The 23,591-nt window shown below is 40.1% G+C and overlaps 1 protein-coding gene across 7 annotated transcripts; it reads right to left on the bottom strand.

The window, feature by feature from the left end:
• LOC114263506 (Vacuolar protein sorting-associated protein 26) lies at positions 1-23,209 on the bottom strand. Of its 7 annotated transcripts, none has more exons than XR_003629637.2 (12): positions 22,136-23,209; positions 21,954-22,046; positions 21,804-21,868; positions 3,571-3,625; positions 2,659-2,748; positions 2,454-2,538; positions 2,269-2,364; positions 1,811-1,995; positions 1,618-1,706; positions 664-763; positions 439-575; positions 1-314 (listed from the first exon to the last, which is right to left on the bottom strand). XR_003629637.2 is itself a non-coding variant. In XM_028204059.2 (12 exons), exons 1-11 carry the CDS (start codon positions 22,262-22,264, stop codon positions 531-533), a joined length of 1,032 nt encoding a protein of 343 aa, XP_028059860.2. In that variant the 5' UTR covers positions 22,265-22,662; the 3' UTR covers positions 1-314; positions 514-530. The 7 variants fall into 7 exon arrangements, 4 of the variants coding, with proteins under 4 accessions (XP_028059860.2, XP_028059861.2, XP_028059862.2 ...); XR_003629638.2 differs by having other exon boundaries at positions 1-306; positions 22,136-22,662; XR_014327798.1 differs by having other exon boundaries at positions 1,811-1,869; positions 22,136-22,662.
• Between the last annotated feature and the right edge of the window lie 382 nt (positions 23,210-23,591).

Below are 23,591 nucleotides of genomic sequence, written 5' to 3'. Positions count from 1 at the left end.
TTTCTTGTGAATAAGTTAATTATCATTGAAATTATATGTTTTGAGACACAGGCGACACACTGTCCAACCTTGACTACAATCAAATGAGAGAATATTTTCAAAAAACAAAAGAAGAAAAGAACTGTATTTACGCATCGTAGCCATCAGTTTTTATTTTTCCTTTTTGGTCTCTGAAGATGTCCAACTATCATTGAGTCATATGAAAGACACAGGTGACACACTCTGAAGATATCCTCATTTCGAGTGCAGGCTTTAGCTACCACCCTCCTTCCTTTCAGGTCTTGTCAAGGAGCCTTCTCCAAACAACTGAAATACTTCCAGTTGACACGAGGTGGAAAAATATCAGACAAAAATTATAACATAAGGAATAAAAATGCTCATTACATCAGTATAAAACAAATAGGAAAGCTTACACATCATTCACCATTATTCATTCACCTTAATAAAGTACATATCCAGGAGTTTTCACTCAATTTGTGTGTAGAAGGTAAAAGAGTTTGATCAGAAGATTACCTACAATATGGATCATCTTACTTTGTTCGAATCAGTTCCAACGGTACACTTTCCATTGCCAGCTGATATTTGAAAATAAATAATTTCAGTTACAACAGCTAGCAGCTATTGATAGTGATTGATGACTACCCTAAGTGAACTGAGGCTTACCCACAGTCTAGGCGTTCTAGGATCAGATTTTGGATTCAACTTCAATAGCTCTGACTGGAAGGTAATGACGATCGAAACTTTGAACTCTATTGAAAATGGACTGCAGACAAAATCAAAGAAGCCATCACATGCATTCTAGTTATGGCGTATAGATGACCTCAAGTTCAAGAAACAAGTAAAACGAGCACAATAGCTAAAGAACACTACCAGAGAGCATGCTGATAAAAGGGGGATTCTGCCATGGATGGTGAAGTATCGACTTGAAAATTCGAATATTAAAAAGGGGATTACTTCATATGAGAAGTTTAAAAATTCAAAATTCTAATCAACTAAGTGAAATAAATTTGACACAATGTGCATTTTTATACACAAAATTGTACCAATCACAAGATTCACAAATTCTAATTCTAACATTTGTACTCTGTGTCGAATCAAAAGTCTATATACCCTATATAAAAAAATAGACTAACTTTATGTACAAGTGTAAATATATACTTGTGTAAAAAATAAACCCTTTCAAACAAAATTTGGGTATAAAAACTCAAGAACTCTGAAACTCTTCAATCATTCATTCTTCAATCGGGGTATCAAGGGGGCTACTAATAAATTTTTTACAATTCATATAATCCAAATACTCAACTCAAAGGATTGAGTTCCTTCAGCAAATAGAGACCTGCAGAAAAATTGAAGACTTCTTGGTGTATAGAATTGAATTGTGCAATTCATGTGCAATTCTTTTTTCTGTCGATTCACCCCCCAAATATGAATTAATTGTCGGTGTATCGAACTGAATTATGCAATTCATATCGTGGATAGTATGATTCTAATAATAGAGGTCTAAATACGCAATTAGTAGCAAATATTCTCTTATAACAATTGATAAAGAGAAGAGGGACCAGCATGCTAGGGCACAACAATAAGTTCCGGAAGTAGATATCTGTATCAGCAACTCACCCAGCATAAATTGTTGGACAAGTCAAAAGACGTGGAAGTATGATGTAAATGGGTAGAGTTATATTATGGCAGACATCTCCATCAGCTATCTGTAAATGAACGAAAAACTTTGTCAAAATAAAGGAAGAAAATGAAAATTGAAGAAGGCATAACAGAACTAAAATTGCTCGAAACAATATGAAAGGTTGCATGCCTGCGTAGTCTGAATTAAAGAGGTTTCAGTTATGATCCTTTCTCCGACCAGAATTGACTCTACACGAAGCAAGTGGATATCAATGGAATGAATAGGAACTGCAGACGCTTCAACTGTTAGCTCGCCCTTAAGAGGATCTGACAGCGAGCACTGAGTGCCAATTTTACCAGTTACTCGGAACCCACCTAGTCAGCAACAACTATTGTCAATATGACAATTTTAGTGTAGCAATGAGCTAACTTTAAGAGGTCACTACCAATTGCAAAACAATAATGATCACCGTTTTGCTAAAAATGTATCAGCAGACCCTTCGACTTTCATCAACCTTCATGCTTATCAGTATTTAAAAACACTATAACTACAAGGTTCGTAAGGACATGGAAGCTGGAAAAATGTTACTTTGGTCCTTATAATTCATAAAAACTAGAAAGAGAGGGGAAAGGAGAACAAGAAACAACCTGATCTTAGTTCAGGAAGTAATGAATGTCTTTGCGTGTCCTGGGTAATGTAAAATATGACCAGTTCAGGAGAAACTGGTTGATCAGGGAGACTAGCTGAAGAAAACACCACAGCAGAATGGAAGCTAATTAAGTGCATTGATTATTTGGTACAGGAGAAATCAAGAAATAGAATATGCATATACCTTTTTCACTCTCAATTATGAACTCCACAGTGGCAGACCATGACTTGTGCAGGTATCCCCTAACTATGTCTACAGTTACCAGATACTATCATGGGATTTACAAGACATCAAGCATGAGAACAATATTAAAGATAAAATTATCACAGAATGAAAAAGGTGAAACCAGAAAAAGCAGATAAGAACAAATTGTGAAGAAAAAATCCACCTGGATGCTGACATTTCCTCCATGAAAGGTTTCATAAAATCTTTCTAAATTGTCATCTCCTGGATGTTTCAGAATCACAGAAAATGGAATCTGTCATGGTGGAAAACAATTATCAAAGAGATAACATTAGAAATTGCAATTGACTAGACCATAATTAATATAAAAAGATAATTTAAAGAGTGCTGATACATTGAACTTGCATTCATATGGAAAATTGCAGTCATATGTAAAATTGCATTGCAGTCATACGGAACTTTGAATTCATGTTTAGAGCTCTCTATACAAATTGGTAGCTACAATTATCATCCTGAAAACGTTACTATCTTTGCTTCTAATTATAGCTCCTCTTCAGAAGGAACCCCCTTTGATAGGCCGGTAATCTGTAAAGCAAAATGTTAGACAAAATCTGCCACCACTTAGTTGTTACTTCGGTATAGCAGCTGTAGCAGCTTCTGCTCAAGGTGAAACTATTGTATAAAGTACTGATCACTTCACACAGCACACCAGCCTTTTTTATTTTCTAGCTACAAGGCCCCTAGAGGGGTTAACTGAGCTACTGCTCTCAGAAATCATTTTTTATTTTCTCATGCTATGGCTGTTTGTTTTATTCTGGCCTGCCATGTGGTTTCATTTGTTATCAGTACTCTTTCACTGGTCTACAGGAGGGAATCAGCATATTTAGCATATTCAACACTGATTCTTTTGGTCTAACACATGCAAACAAACTCTGCTGATTGAACAGGTACAAAATTTTTCATTTGCCCAACAATTACAGACATGCAAATATAGTTTAGTTCTATATGCTGGTCCTTCAATCCGAGGTGTTGAAACATGCATGAATCATCAACTATAACAAAACCTTTCCATACTTTAAGCAACCTTTTGGATGAACTATCTAACCCAATATCATACCTCTGTTGTACCTGAACCTATCCTTCCAGAAGATCTGACCTCAATACTTTTATTCCTGTTGTCAAGTGAAAAAAATATTCACATGAGGAACAACAGAAATAAATAAAATCATGCACATTGATGTAGATATCTTATAAGCCTGGTGTACATATTGATCAGGTCGTTTCCAACCAAACATAAAGAACTAAACTAGACCTCAATTATGTAGAACAGTGGCAACTTGGCAAGTTTTAGGTATGGATCCACGTGGACTAATGGAATTAACAGAATTACTTTGAATGTATTGTAACAAACAAGGTAGTTCACAATTTATAAATTATATGAGAGGGTTTAAGAATGTTGTTGGAAAGTTCAAAGATCTTCAAAGAAAATTCGAATTCTCTAGAAATGATGAGAGGCTTAGATTCTTCAATAGTCACAACCAAGAACACAAAAGCAAAGAGATGATGGAGATAAGAGATTGGGTGAAAAAGAAGACAAAGTAGTTAGAGAGAGAATAATGGCAAGGCTCTCTCATGGATCTCCCACTTTCACTCTCAAGGTTGATAATGGAAAAGGGAAATTAGTTCTTTCCCAAGAGTTGTCTCTCCAAAACCATCCCTTGTGAAGTTATGGGTGAGTGCTATTTATAGACACCTCATGATGTAGGATGAAGCCCATGTGCAAGGCACATGGGGAATATTCTCTCTAACCACCTTATCCGAGGAGGTGACCTCTCCGAGGATGAGGAAAATCCCGAAGAGGAGATCAACCTCTCCGCGAACCCTTCTTCTTAGCCACACCTAATCAATGATCCCCAATCATCCCAATCATCCCAAAGGGTCGAAGTAGTCCTAGAGGACCCCTTGCCGCTAATATTGCCGATTCTCATGGACCCCCCGGGGTCGTGCCACCTCAACCTGGGCATAAGCTAGATCAGTCGATGAGTGAATTCATCTCCACCCACCATCCTCGGGATTCGGGCCCTTTGTTCAGATTCTAACCTCACTCAGGTTGATCCCGGAATGCTAAGTCCGCAAATATTCTGGGACTCACCAATAGAGTGGCTTCTAGATTGCGATTGAATTTTTTCAAAGCCCAAGTGTCTCAGATCTCTAGGCTTGCTCAATACCCTTTCGAGTCCGGGCCCGACTAAGTCTCTAAGTTCGTGGATCCGAACTCTTTCGAGGCTTAGAGCGATCTGGCCCTTTTGATGGCGATAAATCTAGGCCCACCAATTTTGGATTTTTTGATTGGGCCTGATTAATTTAAATGGGCCTGACTTGACTCCTCCTACATTTTGGCCCTTGCGTGTATGAGAAATTCTAGTTTTCTCGGACATGCATACTTTCACCTCTTCGGCCATACTTCACATTACGTCCTTGGGAATATTTTGTCTTGACATAGCCTATGGATAAAGTTGATGACTCACTGTAATTTATGGATAAAATTGACAATTAACAAGAAGGAAATTTTTTTTTTTTTTCGTGCCACTGATATTTTTTAGAACATCTGAAAATATATATTTTTTTCACTCCAGGCAAAAGAAAGCTGATAAACCAATTTTCATACTCTTGAAAAGATAAGGCCAACACACTACTTTTTTTTTTGGGAGGGGGGGGGGGGAATATAGCAGGCCCATTTTATATATATATATATGTATTCAGAATATTTGAAGGAATATTCAAGGAATCACACCCCTCTTTTTTCCATTTAAGGAAAAGGACAAAACCCTAATCAATAGCTCCTATCTTTTTTGATACAGCCATTTCGGCTCTCTCTCTCTACAGAGGCCACTTAGCTCTCTTCTTCTTTCACGAACCAGAGCTTCTAGCCTACGTTGAAAACCACCGTCGTTTGCACACTCGCCGTCATTGCAGCTCCAGGCACCACCGCTGACCTGTCCCAGCTCCGACTGCTGCGGACGTCGCAACTACAGCTGCTCGTGCTATTCTTTGTCTTAGCGACGTAACTCCTCCGAGATCCAGACGCACCGGAGCTTGGTTCTACTGACTAGTGCCTACACCACCTTGTGCACACTTGCCATCGTTGTAGTTCATTGCCGCTGACCTGTCCAGCGTCGACCACTGTCGCCATAGGTGTGGATACCATTGGCTTTGCAACCCAGGTAACCACCAGCTCACACCTACTGGTTCCAACCTGTGACTAGCCAATGCCGACTATGTCGTTGCCCCAACGCCACATAGGTCTGCTTGGTCAGTCGCGGCACTGTCGTGCGACCACTCAACTCGTGTGGCTTGTATGTCTTGTGTCCAGCACCTTTAACATTGCTACTCTCTGTTAGCTGTGCCTCGTGTCCAGCATTCTTCTCACTCACTACTCGTGCAGGCTACATGCGCCACCACTGACTTGTCTCGGCTGTCCCCGACTAATTCTATCAATCTTGGTCTTCATTACTTCAACCCAAACCGTGACTAAGTCTTGCCTCGTACATCCAATTTGTGGGTAAGCTCAAATCCCTCTCTCTCTTGATTTTTTTTTTTAAGAAGCCTTTTGTGAAAAACTGATTTCATAATCTATGGTATTGTTTGGTAGAGTTTTAGAATTATGATTTGAGAATAGAGTTGTATTTTGAGTTTGTGAGTTTTGGAATTATGATTTGAGTGTGGAAAATTTGTTTGGTTATGATTTTTGAAACAAGTTTTAAATTGAGTTTGAATTGAGTGATGTGACATATGATATTTGATACAAAAACTTATGACTCATAACCAAACACACAATCCAAAATTCCATTCAAAGCTCATAAAAAATTTCATAAATATATTTTTTTTAATAATATAAAAATAGTAGGTGCCAAAAAAAAAAAAAAAATCGAACACTATTCCGGTCAACTGTTGGGACGTCTGGTTAGCCCAAATTTTCCTGCCTTGCAAAGAGTTTTCAAAAGTGAGTGTGGAATTAATTTTTGAAAATGGTAAACAAACACCACTCAAAAGTGAGTGTGGAATTATATTTTGAAAGCTCCACCAAATGGAGCCTATAATTCTAGTGGATTTTTGCTTAGCTTAGGAACTTTGATCTATTTGAGATTTGCAATATTGAAAATAGTGAAACCCAATATTGAGCTTCTTATACTTGATGGATGAATTCCCGATATCCAAATTTAGTAAACGCTTCACTTGGAAGAATTAACTGATGTAATAGAATATAAGACCATATATTGCTATGTGTTGATCTTGCGGTCACTCGAGGAAATAAAATATTGATGCCGAAATTCCATTTGAATTCTTATTAACTTGTGTTGCCTCAATTCCAATATTCTGAATTTGATACGGTTGACTCTTTGTTGTTATGCCTATTATTTTAGCTATATGTCTCCTCAAAAGAAATCTGTCGTCTTGGGGTCATCTGAACTGGCTCTTATGAAAGAGAGAGATGTGCCTCCGGCGTCTGAGTGGAGGAAATCTCCTTATTTTGGCCGGAAGGACCCGTTCTGGTGAGCGGCTACCTCCACCACTTCTCTTCTATCTCCGAAGGGGAGTCCATTGTGTCTTTCTGAGGATACAGATTCCAGACATGGGGCCCTCATTTCCCATGTCTGGAATTTGTATCCTTAGAAAGACACAATGGACTCCCCTTCTTCGGTGCTACGCTTTAGGATTGAGATGGGAGATTTTCCTTACTGCTATCCCTAGTTCAAGGCTTTCTCCAACCCTCCTTTTGGTTGGCAAGAGTGGGTCGATGATGTCCTCTCAGACAGGGGCCTCTGTCAGAGGCTTCAGGAGGCCCAGTTATTGATTCTAGTGAAGATATCTCGATCTTTATCCATTCGCCGCAACAATGCTAGCCTCGAAGCCATGGCTCTTTGGTGGAGCACCGAGACACACACTTTCATACTTGGCCAACATGAGATGGGATCCACCCTCAAGGATGTGTTCATGTTGTTGCGCCTAGAAGTGACTGGCCCAGATGCCTTTTGCCCTGACCGGATACCCTCTGAGGATGATTCTCTAATCCAATCCCTAAAACAAAATCTTCAAGTTTGTAGTCAATGGAACACTGTGTTTGACAGTTCAACGAGGAGGACTAAACGAGTGAGGACAGATCGTGCCTCCTACACCGCATGGATCCACCACTTCTTCAGAGATCTTCAACCCCTGGCTAGAGATGCTGACCCTGGTTCGTAGGAGTACAAGGTCAGCCCGATGTATGGTTCCAGGCTTTACTTTCTGGGATTTCTGGCTTGCTTTCTCTCATTCTTTATTCTGCTGAGCACACCTCCAGATTCTCTTAATCCTTTTGTCTTTCCACTGACAATTAGATTCTTCAAAGGGGATCGGATCCCCTTAGCCCCACTATTTCTTGGGAACCTGTATTATCGATTGGATCTGCTACATCGAGACATGGTACGTTCTGTGGGTCGATATGATCCTGTCTCTTTCGTCCACAATCAGTTCCTGCTCTGCTTCTTTTTTGAGAGGTTCCCAAAGTTTGTCCCTATTCCGACGGTATTCGAGGCAGAAGTTCTTCGGGAGGGTATTCTTGTGCTTAGTAATGACGGGTCTCCCACATTTGAGAAGGCAAAGACTTGCCAACCGTTGATCACACGTTGGTCACGTGTTATTTCCACCCTATCCCTGAATACATTGGTGGAGGATCATTGGCGCTTTGTGGCACGCCCCTATGTATGCCCACTGGTGGGTGTGGCGACGTCACTTATCTATCATGGCTCTTCTCGACTAGTGTCCTTTCCCTTGCCAAAGGGCATTTCTGCGCATCTTGTTGATATGCTGATAATGGTTCATCCTAGTTCACTACCAGTATGGCATGAGGAAGGCCTTGATAGTACCGTTTACAGACCTGACAGAGTAGCATGCCAATTTGGATTTGACCAGTGTGCCCCGAGGCCGGTACTTGCTTTATTGTCTTTTTCGGAGAGCTACAGGCGATTTACTCGCAAACTTGTACACGCTTTGCTTCTTGTATCTGGCTCTTTGACACTGCTAGGTTTGAGTCGGGTAGGGGGTTTCACCCCTTCTTTCAGGAGATATGGGTAGAAGAACATTGATGCATTTATTGAGTTTGTGCAGAGTAAACCGACTATATGTCTGCCTCCGCTAATTTAACTCCTCGCTTCAGTTGCCTGAGAGTTGGAAATTTGATCATATGTATAAGAGCTTCTTCGTTTCATCCGCTCCGACTGACCCTCCAGCTTGGACATCTACTTCTAGCTTGGCGATTGCTGTACTAGAGCCAGTCCCTCTGAATAAGACTTCTGGTCCTCGGATGACCCGCCTTAAGAAATGGTTGACAAGCGGGCTTCTGATGCCAGTCCTACTCGCCTTTCTAAAAGGCTCTATCAGGTACCAGATAAACATCTTAGTTCTTCCGTTGATTTGTAATTATTTTCCTTCTTGCGGCTATACCCTCTTAAATGAACACTTTTTACTTTCCTGTTGTACAGGACCCTACTCCATTTTTTTGATCCTGCAGTTGCTGACATTCTTGGTATTGCCATTACTGATGTTCTTGGTATCGTGAATATTAGCTATGTTGCCTCTACCGGGCCGGACTCAAATCTGGATAACACTCTTCCTTTGTCTGCACGACTCGTGAAGATGCGCACCCCTCCTATAGCAGTTATAGATGACGATGAGGCTGAGTCATCCGATCACTTTTGTGACCTTGTCCCGCTTGTGCGTCGTCACCGACCTATTGTGACTGAGGATGCCTTCCCATCTGTCAGATATTCTCCTCCTCGCTCAGTTGCAGGGGAGGAGAGTCATCTTGGCGACGAGGTTATTTGGGCTCACTGCTCTGATGTTGAAATTATTGAGAACCATGGCTCTGGTGCTGAGATTGTTAAAGGACTGGTGCCGCAAGGATTGATACCGCGGGACATGCTTCTGGAGGCAGTGTAGAGATGAGGTGTGCTTCCGAGGAACATGCTTCTGGAGGCCGTGCAAAGATGAGGTGTGCTTCCGGTGGTGCCGAGGGACACACTTCCAAAGGCAGTGTAGAAATGAGGAGCGCCTCCGGAAGTAGTGTGGAGGTAGATGTGCTAGAAGTCTCTAAGACTCGCTTTGGCGCTTATGGTGATTCTTATCCTCCGGCCTTCCTTCCTTCCTCAGGGATGACTGTTACTGTTCTAGCTTCATTAAACGTTTAGATCAATCAGGTGCCCCCAATACGGCCAAGTGACTTTGTTGATGCTAGAAGCCCTCAAGTTGCCCCAATTTTGCATAATGATTCTCCCTCAAGTAATCTTGCGTTTTGAAGTTTGTCATGCACTTCTATCTGTAAGCACTTTTTGCTCAAATGGCTTTACTGCTTCCCGTCCCTAATACGACTTCCTTATCTTTTTTTTAGTGTTAGCCGCTACCAGGGTCCTGCCTTCACCTGCCTCGAACTCTGCTCCGACTCTCTTTGTGACTCCTCATGGCTCTTCTTCTCGAGGGGACACACATACCTTTGAGACGACTGCTAGAGACTCTTCATCACAAGTGCCTTCAAATGTTTTGGATCTAAATCTTAGTGATTTCCAGTTTGATAGTGATGTTTTTAGCCTTTCTCCTCATCGGACTGTATTCTCAGGCTCCGGACTTCTCCCAGAAGTTACCCCTCCGGGTGGTTCATCTAACCCGATAGAAATTGGAGAGGTTCTTGAGCCTAATACCTTTCCGGCCCCAGTTTCCCCTCCGGTTTCTAGCAAAGTACCATTTCTCCACTATTGGGTAGCTCTAAAGTTTGCGTCGGTTCTACAACTTGTGCATTCGAGTTACCTTGAGACCTTTGCTTGCCAATATCCACTCATTCAGACTGCTCTTCTCAAGTCTTTTGCCACTATCCTATATAGCTTGGATAGGCAATGACCAGTGTTTTTAAAGGCTCAAGGCGCACTAAGGCGCTGAAGGTCTCTCAAGGCCTAGGCGCAAGGCGCAAGCCGAGGCGCGGGCTTTATTTAAGTAAGGCGCACAGTCTTAGTAAAAAATAAAAAAATTTCAGTGTAATGTTTACTTTCCGATGTCATTTTCTACACAACAAATTTAATAAATGAAAAATAATTTTAGTGTAATGTAATGTGTGATGAATTAATTATTTGTAATTTTTTTTCCCTAAGAGATAAAGGAAAAAAAAAAGAAGACCAATAGCACATTGTATTAATTAATTATTTTTGAATAATTAATTATTTGTATTTTTTTTCAGTGTATTTTTTTTAGTTAATTAATCAGAATTAGAATCCATTTTTTTTCCCTAACAGATAAAGGGAAAAAAAAAAGACCAGCAGCACATTGTATTAATTAATTATTTGTGAATAATTAATTATTTGTAATTTTTTTTTCAGTGTATTTTTTTTAGTTAATTAATCAGAATCAGAATTTATTTTTTCCCCCTAACATATAAAGAAAAAAAAAAGACCAGTAGCACATTATATTAATTAACTATTTGTGAATAATTAATTATTTATAAAAAAAATTTTCAGTGCATTTTTTTTAGTTAATTAATCAGAATCAGAGACTTGAACCAGTAGCACCTTATTTTGTCCTAATTAATCAGACCAGTAGCACCTTATTTTGTATTTGTATTTGTATTTTTTTTTCTTCTTCTAACAGAGACTCAAAGGCATAATTGAAAAAAAAAAAAAAAAAAAAAAGAAGGGGCAAAACAGAGTCGAAGTCGAAGCCAAAGCCAAAGCCAAAAGAAAAAGAAGAAGAAGAAGAAGAAGGAGAGAGAGAGAGTGAGATCAGAAGATAGAAGAGGTCGAAGCCAAAAAAAAAAAAACAGCCCAGTCAAAGTCGCGAAGTCGAGCAGGCCAGAAGAGGAGAAGAAGAAGAAGAAGAAGATGAAGAAGCATATCTACAAAGTCGAAGTCGAATCGAGCAACCCAGTCGAAGTCGAAGTCCAGCAGAGTCGAAGTCGAAGTCGAAGTCGAATTGAGCAGCCCAGGCGAGGCGAGAGAGGAAAAACGACATAGATTAGGGTTCATTTCAGTGGTTAAGAGCCATTCGAACACACTCCCGTAGCCGTTAGATCAGATCTAGCTGCTAAAAACTCAAGCACGCCTAGTCGTGCGCCTTGCGCCTCTATCGCCTGGCTCAAGTCGCGGCTAAGGCGTGAGCCTTCCTCAAAGCGCCTCGCCTGGGACCTGTACAGGCGCAAACAGTGCGCCTCGCCTCGCTTGGCGCCTAGGCGCGCTTTTCACAACACTGGCAATGACTGTGTGACCTTAATGAGAAAATAGTCAAGACAACATATCAGGGGATCTCTGACATGGAGTGTCAACAAGTGGATCTATCTTGGCTTTGGAAGCGCCTGGATATAGCCTCGAATGCCAGTCAACGGGGAGAAGTTTTGTCTATGCTCGCCTCTTATCGGACCTCTTTAGATGAGACAAAGGTAACTCTTCGTGAACTTGAGTTAGGCTATGCTTGGGCCTTGGAGGCTTTAGAGGCACACTCTACTGCTTGTCCTCAGGAGGTAGATGTGACGGACAGTTTCTTCAAGGGTATTTTTAGAAGAGATTGAGTTTTTTTTATTCTTCATTTATTAGTTTCTTGCCCCTTTCGATAAAAATGTTTTATCTAGGACAATGCAATAAAATGACAAAAACTTTGTTTGTGGAGGTTTTCTCACTACTTTCCCATTTTGTTTAATGAAACATTTATCTCGAATGATATAATGGAAAGAACAATCACATGCATATGTTCATAAAAGCTGAAATATTCTCATTACTGCATCAACCTTCTTGACAAAAGTATAAAATTTTTATCACAAGTAATGGAACAAATATATACATCATAAAAGAAATCAACTTTTTCATAACATAAGGGAAATACAACTTTTAGATAAAGTAAGAAAAATGAAAATGAGATTCAACATAGATGAGTCTATCTTGCTCATATAAGGAAATGCCCGAACTAGATCCTGACCTAGTCTCCCATTATCTTGATGTGTTACTAAACTCTAAGCTAATCAAGCAAGCTGCTCGAAAATATCACCCAAATCTCGAAGAGAAAATTAAGGAGGAGATTGAAAAACTTCAACAGACAGGTTTTATCCGACCAATACAGTACCCTACGTGGTTGGCAAACATAGTGCCAGTGAAGAAGAAAAATGGTCAAATCAGAGTATGTGTAAACTTTCGAAATCTAAACAAATCTTGCTCGAAGGATGAATCTCCTCTACCTCACATCGACACTCTTGTGGACTCCACCTCAGGACACCAAATGTTCTCATTCATGGATAGATTCAACGGATACAATCAGATCAAGATGGCCCTATGGGTATATTGGACCTTAAAGAGAAAGCCAACTCAAGCAACTCCTTACTCCCTTGTGTATTGGTCTGAGGAAGTGTTACCTATAGAGTTGGAGACACCATCTGCTCGGATAGCTCTCGCCTCAGGAATGGTACTTGAGCCTTGAACTACCAGACTGGAAGCATTAGAGGAAAAGCAAGACAGAGCCGCAAAAGTCATGGAAAGGTGGTGCCAAGAAAGTTTAAAGAGGGTAATCTAGTATGGAAGATCGTAGACCCAATCATGCGAGGACAACCCATGCCCAAGTTTGCGCTGAAATGGAAAGGACCCTACAGGGTGATCCAAGCAAGTTCAAGCGGGTACTACAGGCTCGTGAGAGTTGAAGATGGCTTCCGAACAGGCCCGCTAAATGCAAAGTTTATCAAGCGTTACTATCTATGTTGAATCTCATTTTCATTTTTCTTACTTTATCTAAAAGTTGTATTTTCCTTATGTGATGAAAAAACTAATTTCTTTTATGATATATATGTCTATTCCACTACTTGTGATAAAAATTTTATACTTTTGTCAAGAAGGTTGCAGAAGTAATGAGAATATTTCAGCTTTTATGAACATGTGCATGTGATTGTTCTTTCCATTGTATCATTCGAGATAAATGTTTTATCAAACAAAATGAGAAAGTAGTGAGAAAACCTCCACAAATACAGTCTTTGTCATTTCATTGCATTGTCCTAGATAAAACATTTTTATCGAAAGGGGCAAAAAAGTAATAAAATAAAATAAAAAATCAATCTCTTTTAAAAACACCCTCGAAGAAACTGCCCGTCACATCTACATCCTGAGGACAAGCAGTAAAGTGTGCCTCTAAAACCTCCAAGGCCCGAGCATAGCCCAACTCAAGTTCACGAAGAGTTGTTTTTGTCTCATTTATAGAGGTCCGATAAAAGGCGAGCACAGACAAAACATCTACCCGTTGACTGACGTTCGGCGCTATATCCAGGCACTTCCGAAGCCAAGATGGATCCACTTAATGACGCTCCATGTCAGAGATCCCTTGATATACTGTCTCGACTACTTTCCCGTTAAGGTCACACAGTCGTTGCCTGTCCAAGCTATATAGGATAGTGGCAAAAGACTCAAGAAAAGCAGTCTGAATGAGTGGACATTGGCAAGCAAATGAAGCAAAGGTCTCAGGGTAACTCGAATGCACAAGCTGTAGAACCGACGCAAACTCAGGAGCTACCCAATAGTGGAGAAATGGCAATTTGCTAGAAGCCGAAGGGGGAACTGGGGCCGGAAAGGTATTAGGCTCAGGAACCTCTCCAATTTCTATCGGGTTAGATGAACCACCAGGAGGGGTAACTTCCGGGAGAAGTCCGGAGCCTAAGAATACAGTCGATGAGGGGAAAGGCCAAAAACATCACTATCAAAGTGGAAATCACCGAGATTTAGATCCAAAACATTCGAAGGCACTTGCAATGAAGAGTGTGTCCCCTCGAGAAGAAGAGCCATGAGGAGTCACAAAGAGAGTCGGAGCAAAGTTCGAGGCAAGTGAAGGCAGGACCTCGGTAGCAGCTAACATTGAAGAAAAGATAAGGAAGTCTTATTAGGGGCAGGGAGCAGCAAAGCTATTTGAGCAAAAAGTGCTCACAGATAGAAGCGCATGACAAACTTCAGAAAGCAAGATTACTTGAGGGAGAATCATTATGCAAAACTGGGGCAACTGGAGGACTCCTAGCATCAACAAAGTCACTTGGCCATAGGGGGGGCACCTGATTGATCTCAACGTCTAATGAAAGCCAGAACAGTAGCAGTCATCCTTGAGGAAGGAAGGAAGGCCGGAGGATAAGAATCACCATAAGTGCCAGAGCGAGTCTTAGAAACTTCTAGCACATCTACCTCCACACTACTTCCAGAGGCGCACCTCATTTCTACACCGCCTTTGGAAGTGTGTCCCTCGGCACCACCGGAAGCACACATCATCTTTGCACGGCCTCTAGAAGCATGTCCCTCGAAAGCACACCTCATCTCTACACTGCCTCTAGAAGCATGTCCCGCGGCATCAATCCCTGCAGCACTAGTCCCTTCAACAATTTCAGCACCAAAGCCATGGTTCTCAATAATCTCAACATCAGAGGAGTGAGCCCCAATAACCTCATCGCCAAGATGACGCTCCTCCCCTACAACTGAGTGAGGAGAATATCTGACAGATGGAGAGGCATCCTCAATGACAATAGGCCGATGACGATGCACACGCGGGACAAGGTCACAAAAGTGATTGGAAGACTCAGCCTTATCATTATCTATAACTGTTATAGGAAGGGTGTCTATCTTCACGAGTCATGCAGATAAAGGAATAGTGTCATCCAGGTCAAAGTCCGACCCGGTAGGGGCAACATGGCCAATATCCACGGTACCAAGAACATTAGCAACGGCGGTATCGAGAACATCAGCAGCTGCAGGATCAAAAGACGGAGTAGGGTCCTGTACAACAAGAAAGTAAAGAGTGTTCATTTAAGAGAGTATAGCCGCAAAAAGGAAAATAATTACAAATCAACAGAAGAACTAAGATGTCTATCTGGTACCTGATAAAGCCTTTTAGAAAGGCGAGTAGAAGGACTGGCATCAAAAGCCCGCTTGTGAGCCATCTTCTTAAGGCAGGTCATCTGAGGACCAGAAGTCTTATTCAGAGAGACAAGCTCTGGGACAGCAATCGCCAAGCTAGAAGTAGATATTTGAGCTGAAGGGTCAGTTGGAGCGGATGAAGCGAAGAAACTCTCATACAGATGATCAGATTTCCAACTCTTAGGCAACCGAAGAGAGGAAACCTTTTTATAAATCAGCGGAGGCAAACATATAGTTGGTTTACTTTGCACAAACTCAACAAATGCATCAATGTTCTTCCGCCAATATCTCCTGAAAGAAGGGGTGAAACCCCCTACCCGACTCAAACCTGGCAGTGTCAAAGAGCCAAATACAGGAAGCAAAGCGTGTACAACTCCGCGAGTAAATCGTCCATAGCTCTCCGAAAAAAACAATAAAAGAGGTGTCGGTCCTGGGTCACACTGGTCAAATCCAAATTGGCATGCTACTCTATCAGATCTGTAAACGGTACTATCAAGGCCTTCCTCATGCCATACTGCTAGTGAACTGGGATGAACCATTATCAACATATCAACAAGATGAGCAGAAATGCCCTTTGGCAAGGGAAATGACACTAGTCAAGAAGAGCCATGATAGACAAGTGGCGTCGCCACACTCACTGGTAGGCATACATAGGAGCGTACCACAAAGCGCCGAGGATCCTTCACCAATGTATTCAGGGACAGGGTGGAAATAACACGTGACCAACGTGTGATCAACGGTTGGCAAGTCTTTGCCTTTTCAAATGTGTGAGACCCGTCATTACCAATCACAAGGATACCCTCTTTATCCACCATCTCCCGAAGAACTTCTACCTCGAATACAGTCGGAGTAAGGGCAAACTTTGGGAACCTCTCAAAAAAGAAGCAAAGCAGGAACTAACTGTAAACGAAAGAGACAGGCTTATATCGACCCACAAAACGTACCATGACTCGATGTAGTAGATCCAATCGGTAATACAGGTTCCCAAGAAATAGTGGGGCTAAGGGGATCCGATCCCCTTTGAAGAATCTAATTGCCAGTGGAAAGACAAAAGGATTGAGAGAATCTGGAGGTGTGCTCGGCAGAATGAAGAATAAGAGAAAGCAAGTCAGAAATCCCAAAAAGTAAAGCCTGGAACCATACATCGGACCGACCTCGTATTCCTGAGAACCAAGTTCAGCATCTCTAGCCAGGGGTTGAAGATCTCTAAAGAAGTAGCGGAACCATGCGGTGTAGGAGACACAATCCGTCCTCACTCGTTTAGTCCTCCTCGTTGAACCATCAAACACAGAGCACTACCGACCGCAAGCTTGAAGATTTTTGTTTTAGGGATTGGATTAGAGAATCATCCTCAGAGGGTATCCGTTCAGGGCAGAAGGCATCAACGCCAGTCACTTCTAGAAGCAGCGACATGAACACATCCTCGAAAGTGGGCCTCATCTCATGTTGGCCAAGTATGAAAGTGTGTGTCTCGGTGCTCCACCGGAGAGCCATGGCTTCAAGGCTAGTATTGTTGCGACGAATAGATAAAGATCGAGATATCTTCACTGGAATCAATAATCGGGCCTCCTGAAGCCTCTGACAAAGGCCCCTGTCCGAGAGGACACAATCGACCCACTCTTACCAACCAATAGGAGGGTTGGAGAAAACCTTGAACTAGGGATAGCAGTAAGGAAAATCTCCTCACTCAATCCTAAAGTGTAGCACCGAAGAAAGGGTAATGAAGGCCCCATGTCTGGAATCAGTATCCTTAAAAAGACACAATGAACTCTCCTTTGGAGATGGAAGAGAAGCGATGGAGGTAGCCGCTCGCTAGAACGGGTCCTTCCGGCCAAAATAAGGAGATTTCCTCCACTCTGACACCGGAGGCACATCCCTCTCTTTTATAAGAGCCGGTTCTGATGACCCTGGGAAGACAGATTTTTTTCGAGGAGACATATAGCTAAAATAATAGGCATAACAACAAGGAGTCGACCGTATCAAATTCAAAATATCGGAATTGAGGCAATGCAAGTTAATAAGAATTTAAATGGAATTTCGGTATTAACATTTTATTTCCTCGAGTGTCCGCAAGATCAGCACACAGCAATATATGGTCTTATATTCTATTACATCAGTTTATTCTTCCAAATGAAGCGTTCACTAAATTTGGATATCAGGAATTCATCCATCAAGTATAAGAAGCTCAATATCGGGTTTCACTATTTTTAAAGCCACAACAATTCATTGTTCGATAGCAAGATTTATAAAAAATATGAGGGACTCATTTCCTCGAATTTCGCTAGCAACAACATTTATTTTAGTTGCTCTACAAATTTCAAAAAAACAAGCAAAGCTAGCAACAACACTCACTTGCATTACATAATTCTCTCTCTACGTCAAATAGCTCAATTAAAAATGGCAAGTATTCTATTAACAGCAGAGTGGTCTCACAAGTGCAAAATTCAACAGCGGTGGTTCAATTTATATAAGCAATACCCAGAAAATGAAGCTTAATACTGAACAGAGTCTCATTAGGCCTTTTCTCAGTGATGAAGGTCAACAAGTTATATTCAAGTCAAGCCCCTCAATAAGATTTCAAGTGCCACTGCATATTTCAATATTGTAAATCTCAAACAGATCAAAGTTCCGAAGCTAAGCAAAAATCCACTGGAATTATAGATTTTGAAATCAGTTTTTCACAAAAGGCTTCTAAAAAAAAAAAATCAAGAGAAAGAGGGATTTGAGCTTACCCACAAACTGGATGTACGAGGCAAGACTTAGTCATGATTTGGGTTGAAGTAATGAAGACCCAGATTGATAGAATTAGTCGGGGACAGCCGAGACAGGTCAGTGGTGGCGCATGTAGCCTGCACGAGCAGTGAGTGAGAAGAATACTAGACACGAGGCACAGCTAACAGAGAGCAGCAATGTTAAAGGTGCTAGACACGAGACACACAAGCCACGCGAGTTGAGTGGTCGCACGACAGTGTCGCGGCTGACTAGGCAGACCCATGCCGCATTGGGGCCGCGACGTAGTTGGCGTTGGCTACTCACAGGTTGGAACCAGTATGCGTGAGCTGGTGGTTACCTAGATTGCGAAGCCAATGGTATCCACACCTATGGCGACAGTGGTCGGCGCTGGACAGGTTAGCGACGGTGCCTGGAGCTGCAACGACGACAAGTGTGCACACGGCGGCGTCAACGCTAGTCAGTAGAACCAAGCTCCGGTGCCTCTGGATCTCGAAGGAGTTACGTCACTAAGATGAAAAACAGCACCAGCAGCTGAAGTCGTGACGAGTCAGCGACGGTGCCTGGAGCTGCAACGACGGCAATTGTGCAAACGGCGATGGTCTTCAACGCAGGTTAGAAGCTCTGGTTCGTGAAAGAAGAAGAGAGATGGGTGGCCTCTGCAAAGAGAGAGAGCCAAAATGGCTTTATCAAAAAAGATAGGTGTTATTGATTAGGGTTTTGTCCTTTTCCTTAAATAGAAAAAAGAGAGGTGTGATTCCTTTAATATTCCTTCAAATATTCTGAATATATATATATATATAAATGGGCTTGCTGTATTCCCAAAAAAAAAAAAAAAGTAGCGTGTTGGCCTTATATTTTCAAAAGTATGAAAATGCGTTTATCAACTTTCTTTTGCCTGGAATGAAAAAAAATATATATATATTTTCAGATGTTCTAAAAAAAATCAATGACAAAAAAGAAAAAGAAAAAAAAAAATCCTTCTTGTTAATTGTCAATTTTATCCATAAATTACGGTGAGTCATCAACTTTATCCATAGGCCAAGTCAAGACAATATTCCCGAGGACGTGATGTAATGTATGGCCAAAGAAATGAAAGCATGCATGTCCGAGAAAACTAAAATTTCTCATACACGCAAAGGGCAAAATGTAGGAGTCGTCAAGTCGGGCCCATTTAAATTAATTAGGCCCAATCAAAAAATCCAAAATTGGTGGGTCTGGATTTATCACTATCAAATGGGCCAGATCGCTCTAAGTCTCGAAAGAGTTCGGATCGACGAACTTAGAGACTTACTCGGGCCCAGACTCGAAAGGGTATTGAGCAAGCCTAGAGATCCGAGGCACTCGGGATTCGAAAAGATTCAATCGCAATCTAGAAGCCGCTCCATTGGTGAGTCCCAGAACATTTGCGAACTTGGAGCATTCCGGATCAACCTGAGTGAGGTTAGAGTCCGAACAAAAGGCCCAAATCCCGAGGACGGTGGGTGGAAATGAATTCACTCATCGATTGATCTAGCCTATGCCCAAGTTGAGGTGGCACAATCCCGAGGGGTCCATGACTAGAAAGCACGGATACAGATACGGGATACAGATACGATACGGATACGGCGATACGGAAAAATTTGAAAAACTAGGATACGGGTACGGCAGGGATACGTTCGTAAAAATATTATTTTTACAATTTTTAGTAATGCAGTATGCATAAAAATAAAACCTATAACAAAAGACAACTTGATAAAGAAGAAAGATTCCTATAAAACTAAGAGTCTTCAAGGTCAATAGCTTCAACTTGTTCCCCTTCTTCAGTGAATCAAGACCTTAGCTAAAGCCAAAAAATCATTATTAAATAAAAATTTCAGCAAATATATTTTTTTAAGTCATCAATGATAACCTAGGAAGCATGGATACGAATATCGCGATATAGATATAGCGATACGTCAAAATTTAAAAAAGTATGATACAAGTATAACGGGAATACGTTCGTAAAAAAATATATATTTTTATAATTTTAATAATGTAATATGCATGAAAATAAAACTTAAAGTAAATTAATAAATAAAGAGAGAGATTCCTATTAACCTAAAAGTCTTCAAACATTCATAAAACATCCAAAACTAAAAACAAAAGCAAATGCAAATTAAACATCATCCTTACATGCCAACACCAAAAAAAGAATGAGAGCAAAGACAAGAAACGTGAGAGAGTGAGAAAGCAAGAGAGAAGTGAAAGAGACAATCAGGATACATCAATTTGACAAATTCTATTACTTTAACTCTTACTATATTTCTCTTATCAAAGAACTAAACAAAATATTCGAGTATTCGATACTTCAAAATTAAGTATCCGATACTTCAAAATTAATAAAAAATTAATTAAGAAGTATCCGATACTTTTAAGAAGTATCCGATACGTATCCGCAAGTATCCAAGGAGTATCGGTATCCGATAAGTATCCGATACGGATACGTCTCCCTTTTTGAAGTATCCGTGCTTCATAGGTCCATGAGAATCGGCAATATCAGCGGCGGGGGGTCCTCTAGGATTACCTCGGCCCTTTGAGATGATTGGGGATCATTGGTTAAGTGCGGCTAAGAAGAAGGGTTCGTCGAGAGGTTGATCTCCTCTTCGGGGTTTTCTTCATCCTCAGAGAGGTCACCTCCTCGGACAAGGTGGCTAGAGAGAATATTTCCCATGTCCTTTGCACATGGGTTCCATCCTACATCATGAGGTGTTTATAAATAGCACCCACCCATAGCTTCACAAGGGATAGTTTTGGAGAGACAACTCTTGAAAAAGAACTAATTTTCTCTCTCCATTATCAACCTTGAGAGTGAAAGTGGGAGATCCATGAGAGAGCCTTGCCGTTTTTCTCTTTCTAACTACTGCCTTCTTCTTCACCTAATCTCTTATCTCCATCATCTCTTCGCTTTTGTGTTCTTAGTTGTGACTATTGAAGAATCTCAATCTCTCATCATTTCTAGAGAATTCGAATTTTCTTCAAAGATTTTTGAAGATCTTCGAATTTTCCAACAACATTTTTGAACCCTCTTAATTTGGATAATTGATGGAGATGATTAAACTAAAATAATTAACTACTTTAAATGCTCGATTAGTGTTGATATTGATACTTTTGGTAAAGCCATACCCATCCATTAACTTCCACTCCTGCCGTCCTGACAAGGCCTAAGCCAAAGACATAAATCTTTCTAAAAATTACTCTAATCAACATGGGAAACATCTTATACTTCAATCATCAACTCCAACCAACCAAATATAGAGTTCTTAATAAATATCAGCTTAGATTCCAACCCAATAAAGGATTTCTATTAGTAAAACTCTTGAAATAAAACCTCTATTAACAAAAAAATCTTCAATGCATACTCTTGTAGCATTAGGATCAGATCAGTTGAATTGAGGTTTTAAATTTCTTCAGTCCTTGATATTGATATATCAAAATTCTAAAATTATAATTCTTTTCTTTTATTAATTCCCTACATTGACGCATAGTGTTAATAAAATCAATCAATTGAAAAATTCATGCATCTGAATTTCTTCCCTAAGTTCATAACTAAAAGAATTCATCTTTCTTTGCTCTTTTACCTGTTAATTCCACTTAAAAATTCCTCGTATTTGTCCTAATGTTAATGATATTAAAAGAGGGAGAAATGCAGAGGGCTTACACAATGGGAATAGGCTTGAGAACACCATATAAAGACTCGATCACTCCAGCCGATCCACCACGGACCTAAACACATATATAAATACGAAGTTTCAGCTTAATCTATGTTTGTTTGGAAGCTGAGAAAATGAAACAAGAAGAGAACTAGAACCTGTAAGGTGACTGATCCATTGACAGTGAGGCGAATCCCGTTGTGGGAGATTGAAGATGGAAGCTTTGTGATGATTTTGCCTTCAAGTGGTTCCTGAAATTAGTTACAGAATCAATAAATACACACACATATATGTATGTATGTATGTATATATATATAGAGAGAGAGAGAGAGAGAGTTACATTAGGGCGAAAGATACGGTTCGATCGGGAGAGTTTAAGCTCTACAGACATGGCAACGAGACGGCAGAGAGAGATGAGTAGAAGAAAGACACAAAAACACAACAGAGCAAACCAGACCGAACGCAACATCGACCAGAACGCCTGCCCGGTTTGATTAGTTTACCGGTTCACGCATATTTACCAGACAAAAATGTTTGAGAGGAGGATGTGAGCCTCATCGTAATATTTTATTTTATTTTTTTTGTCACATTATTGAAATTTAATTAGAGTTTTAAAATTAAAAAGTTGTATCCTTGGTCTTTTACCAAAGTTGCAGTCACGATGACCGGTTGATTTTGTAAGGGCGAATTACATAATTTTTTCCTTTTTCAATTCTTATATGGAAAAAGATTGGTAACTCGATAAATTGACTTGAAAAATGGCTCGAAAGAGAAGAGAGAGGAAGAGGAGGAGAGAGGGAGAAAGAGAGAGGAAAGGTCGTCGCAGCTTTCCGCCGTCGTCGTAGCTCCCCTCCAGTCCTTCTTCTTCCTCCTCCGTCGCAACCCCGTCGCAGCTCGTCGCAGCCCCGCCTCCGGCCCCGCCTCCTCCTCCAACCCGATTTTTATGGCCCCCTCCCCTCCACTTCTCCTTCTTCCTCCTCCTTCCCCCTCCTCCTGATCTGCAGACCCACCCTTCTTCTTCTTCTCTCTTCTTTTTCTTCTTCCTTTTGCAACAAAAAACACAAGAAAAAAGAAAAAAAAAAAAAAAAAGACACCAAAACGACGTCGTTTTGGTGTCGAGCCAAATTCGAGCCACCGAATTTCGAGCTACGTAGCGGGGTCGTTCTTATATATTTGATTTTGAATTTTAAATATTATTTTGAATAAAATAGTTTATTTTAAAGATAAAGTCATCATATAGCTTATTTTCTATTAGTTAATTTGTATATTATTTGAAATATAATAATTATTTTTTAATGAATAATGCTGACACTTTCTTAGTTATAAAGTTTTCAGAATCTATTTTCAGAAAAAAAAAAATATATATATATATATAAGAAAATAAAAATTAAATTGGTGAAAAAAAAAATAAAAACACATTATTTTTATATAATTTTATCTTTTGAAAATTTAGAAATAATTTTTTTAATATTTATTTTCTTCAAATTAGTTTATATTTTTTTAAAATTCAAACACGACGACAATTCTGATGTCATTATTAAACCAACCTATTAAATTAAAAAATTTAAAACTAAAAACATTTCATATATTAAATATATTGATTATATATTAAAAACCTAATAACCATCAATTACATAATAATCATTCAAAAATATCTGTTAATAACAAAAACAAAAACATCAAAAAAATAATCATCCATTATATGATTATCATTCAAACACTTACTAAAAATGAATTTGGTAAAAAAAATTAAAAAAATACGTAAATGTAAAAGATTTATCATTTTTATATAATTT

Source organism: Camellia sinensis, chromosome 4 (genome assembly GCF_055761805.1).
Source record: "Camellia sinensis isolate YWXY chromosome 4, ASM5576180v1, whole genome shotgun sequence".
Taxonomy (NCBI): domain Eukaryota; kingdom Viridiplantae; phylum Streptophyta; class Magnoliopsida; order Ericales; family Theaceae; genus Camellia; species Camellia sinensis.
Note: the sequence above shows the minus strand (reverse complement) of the source record. Positions and strands in the feature narration are given on the sequence as shown.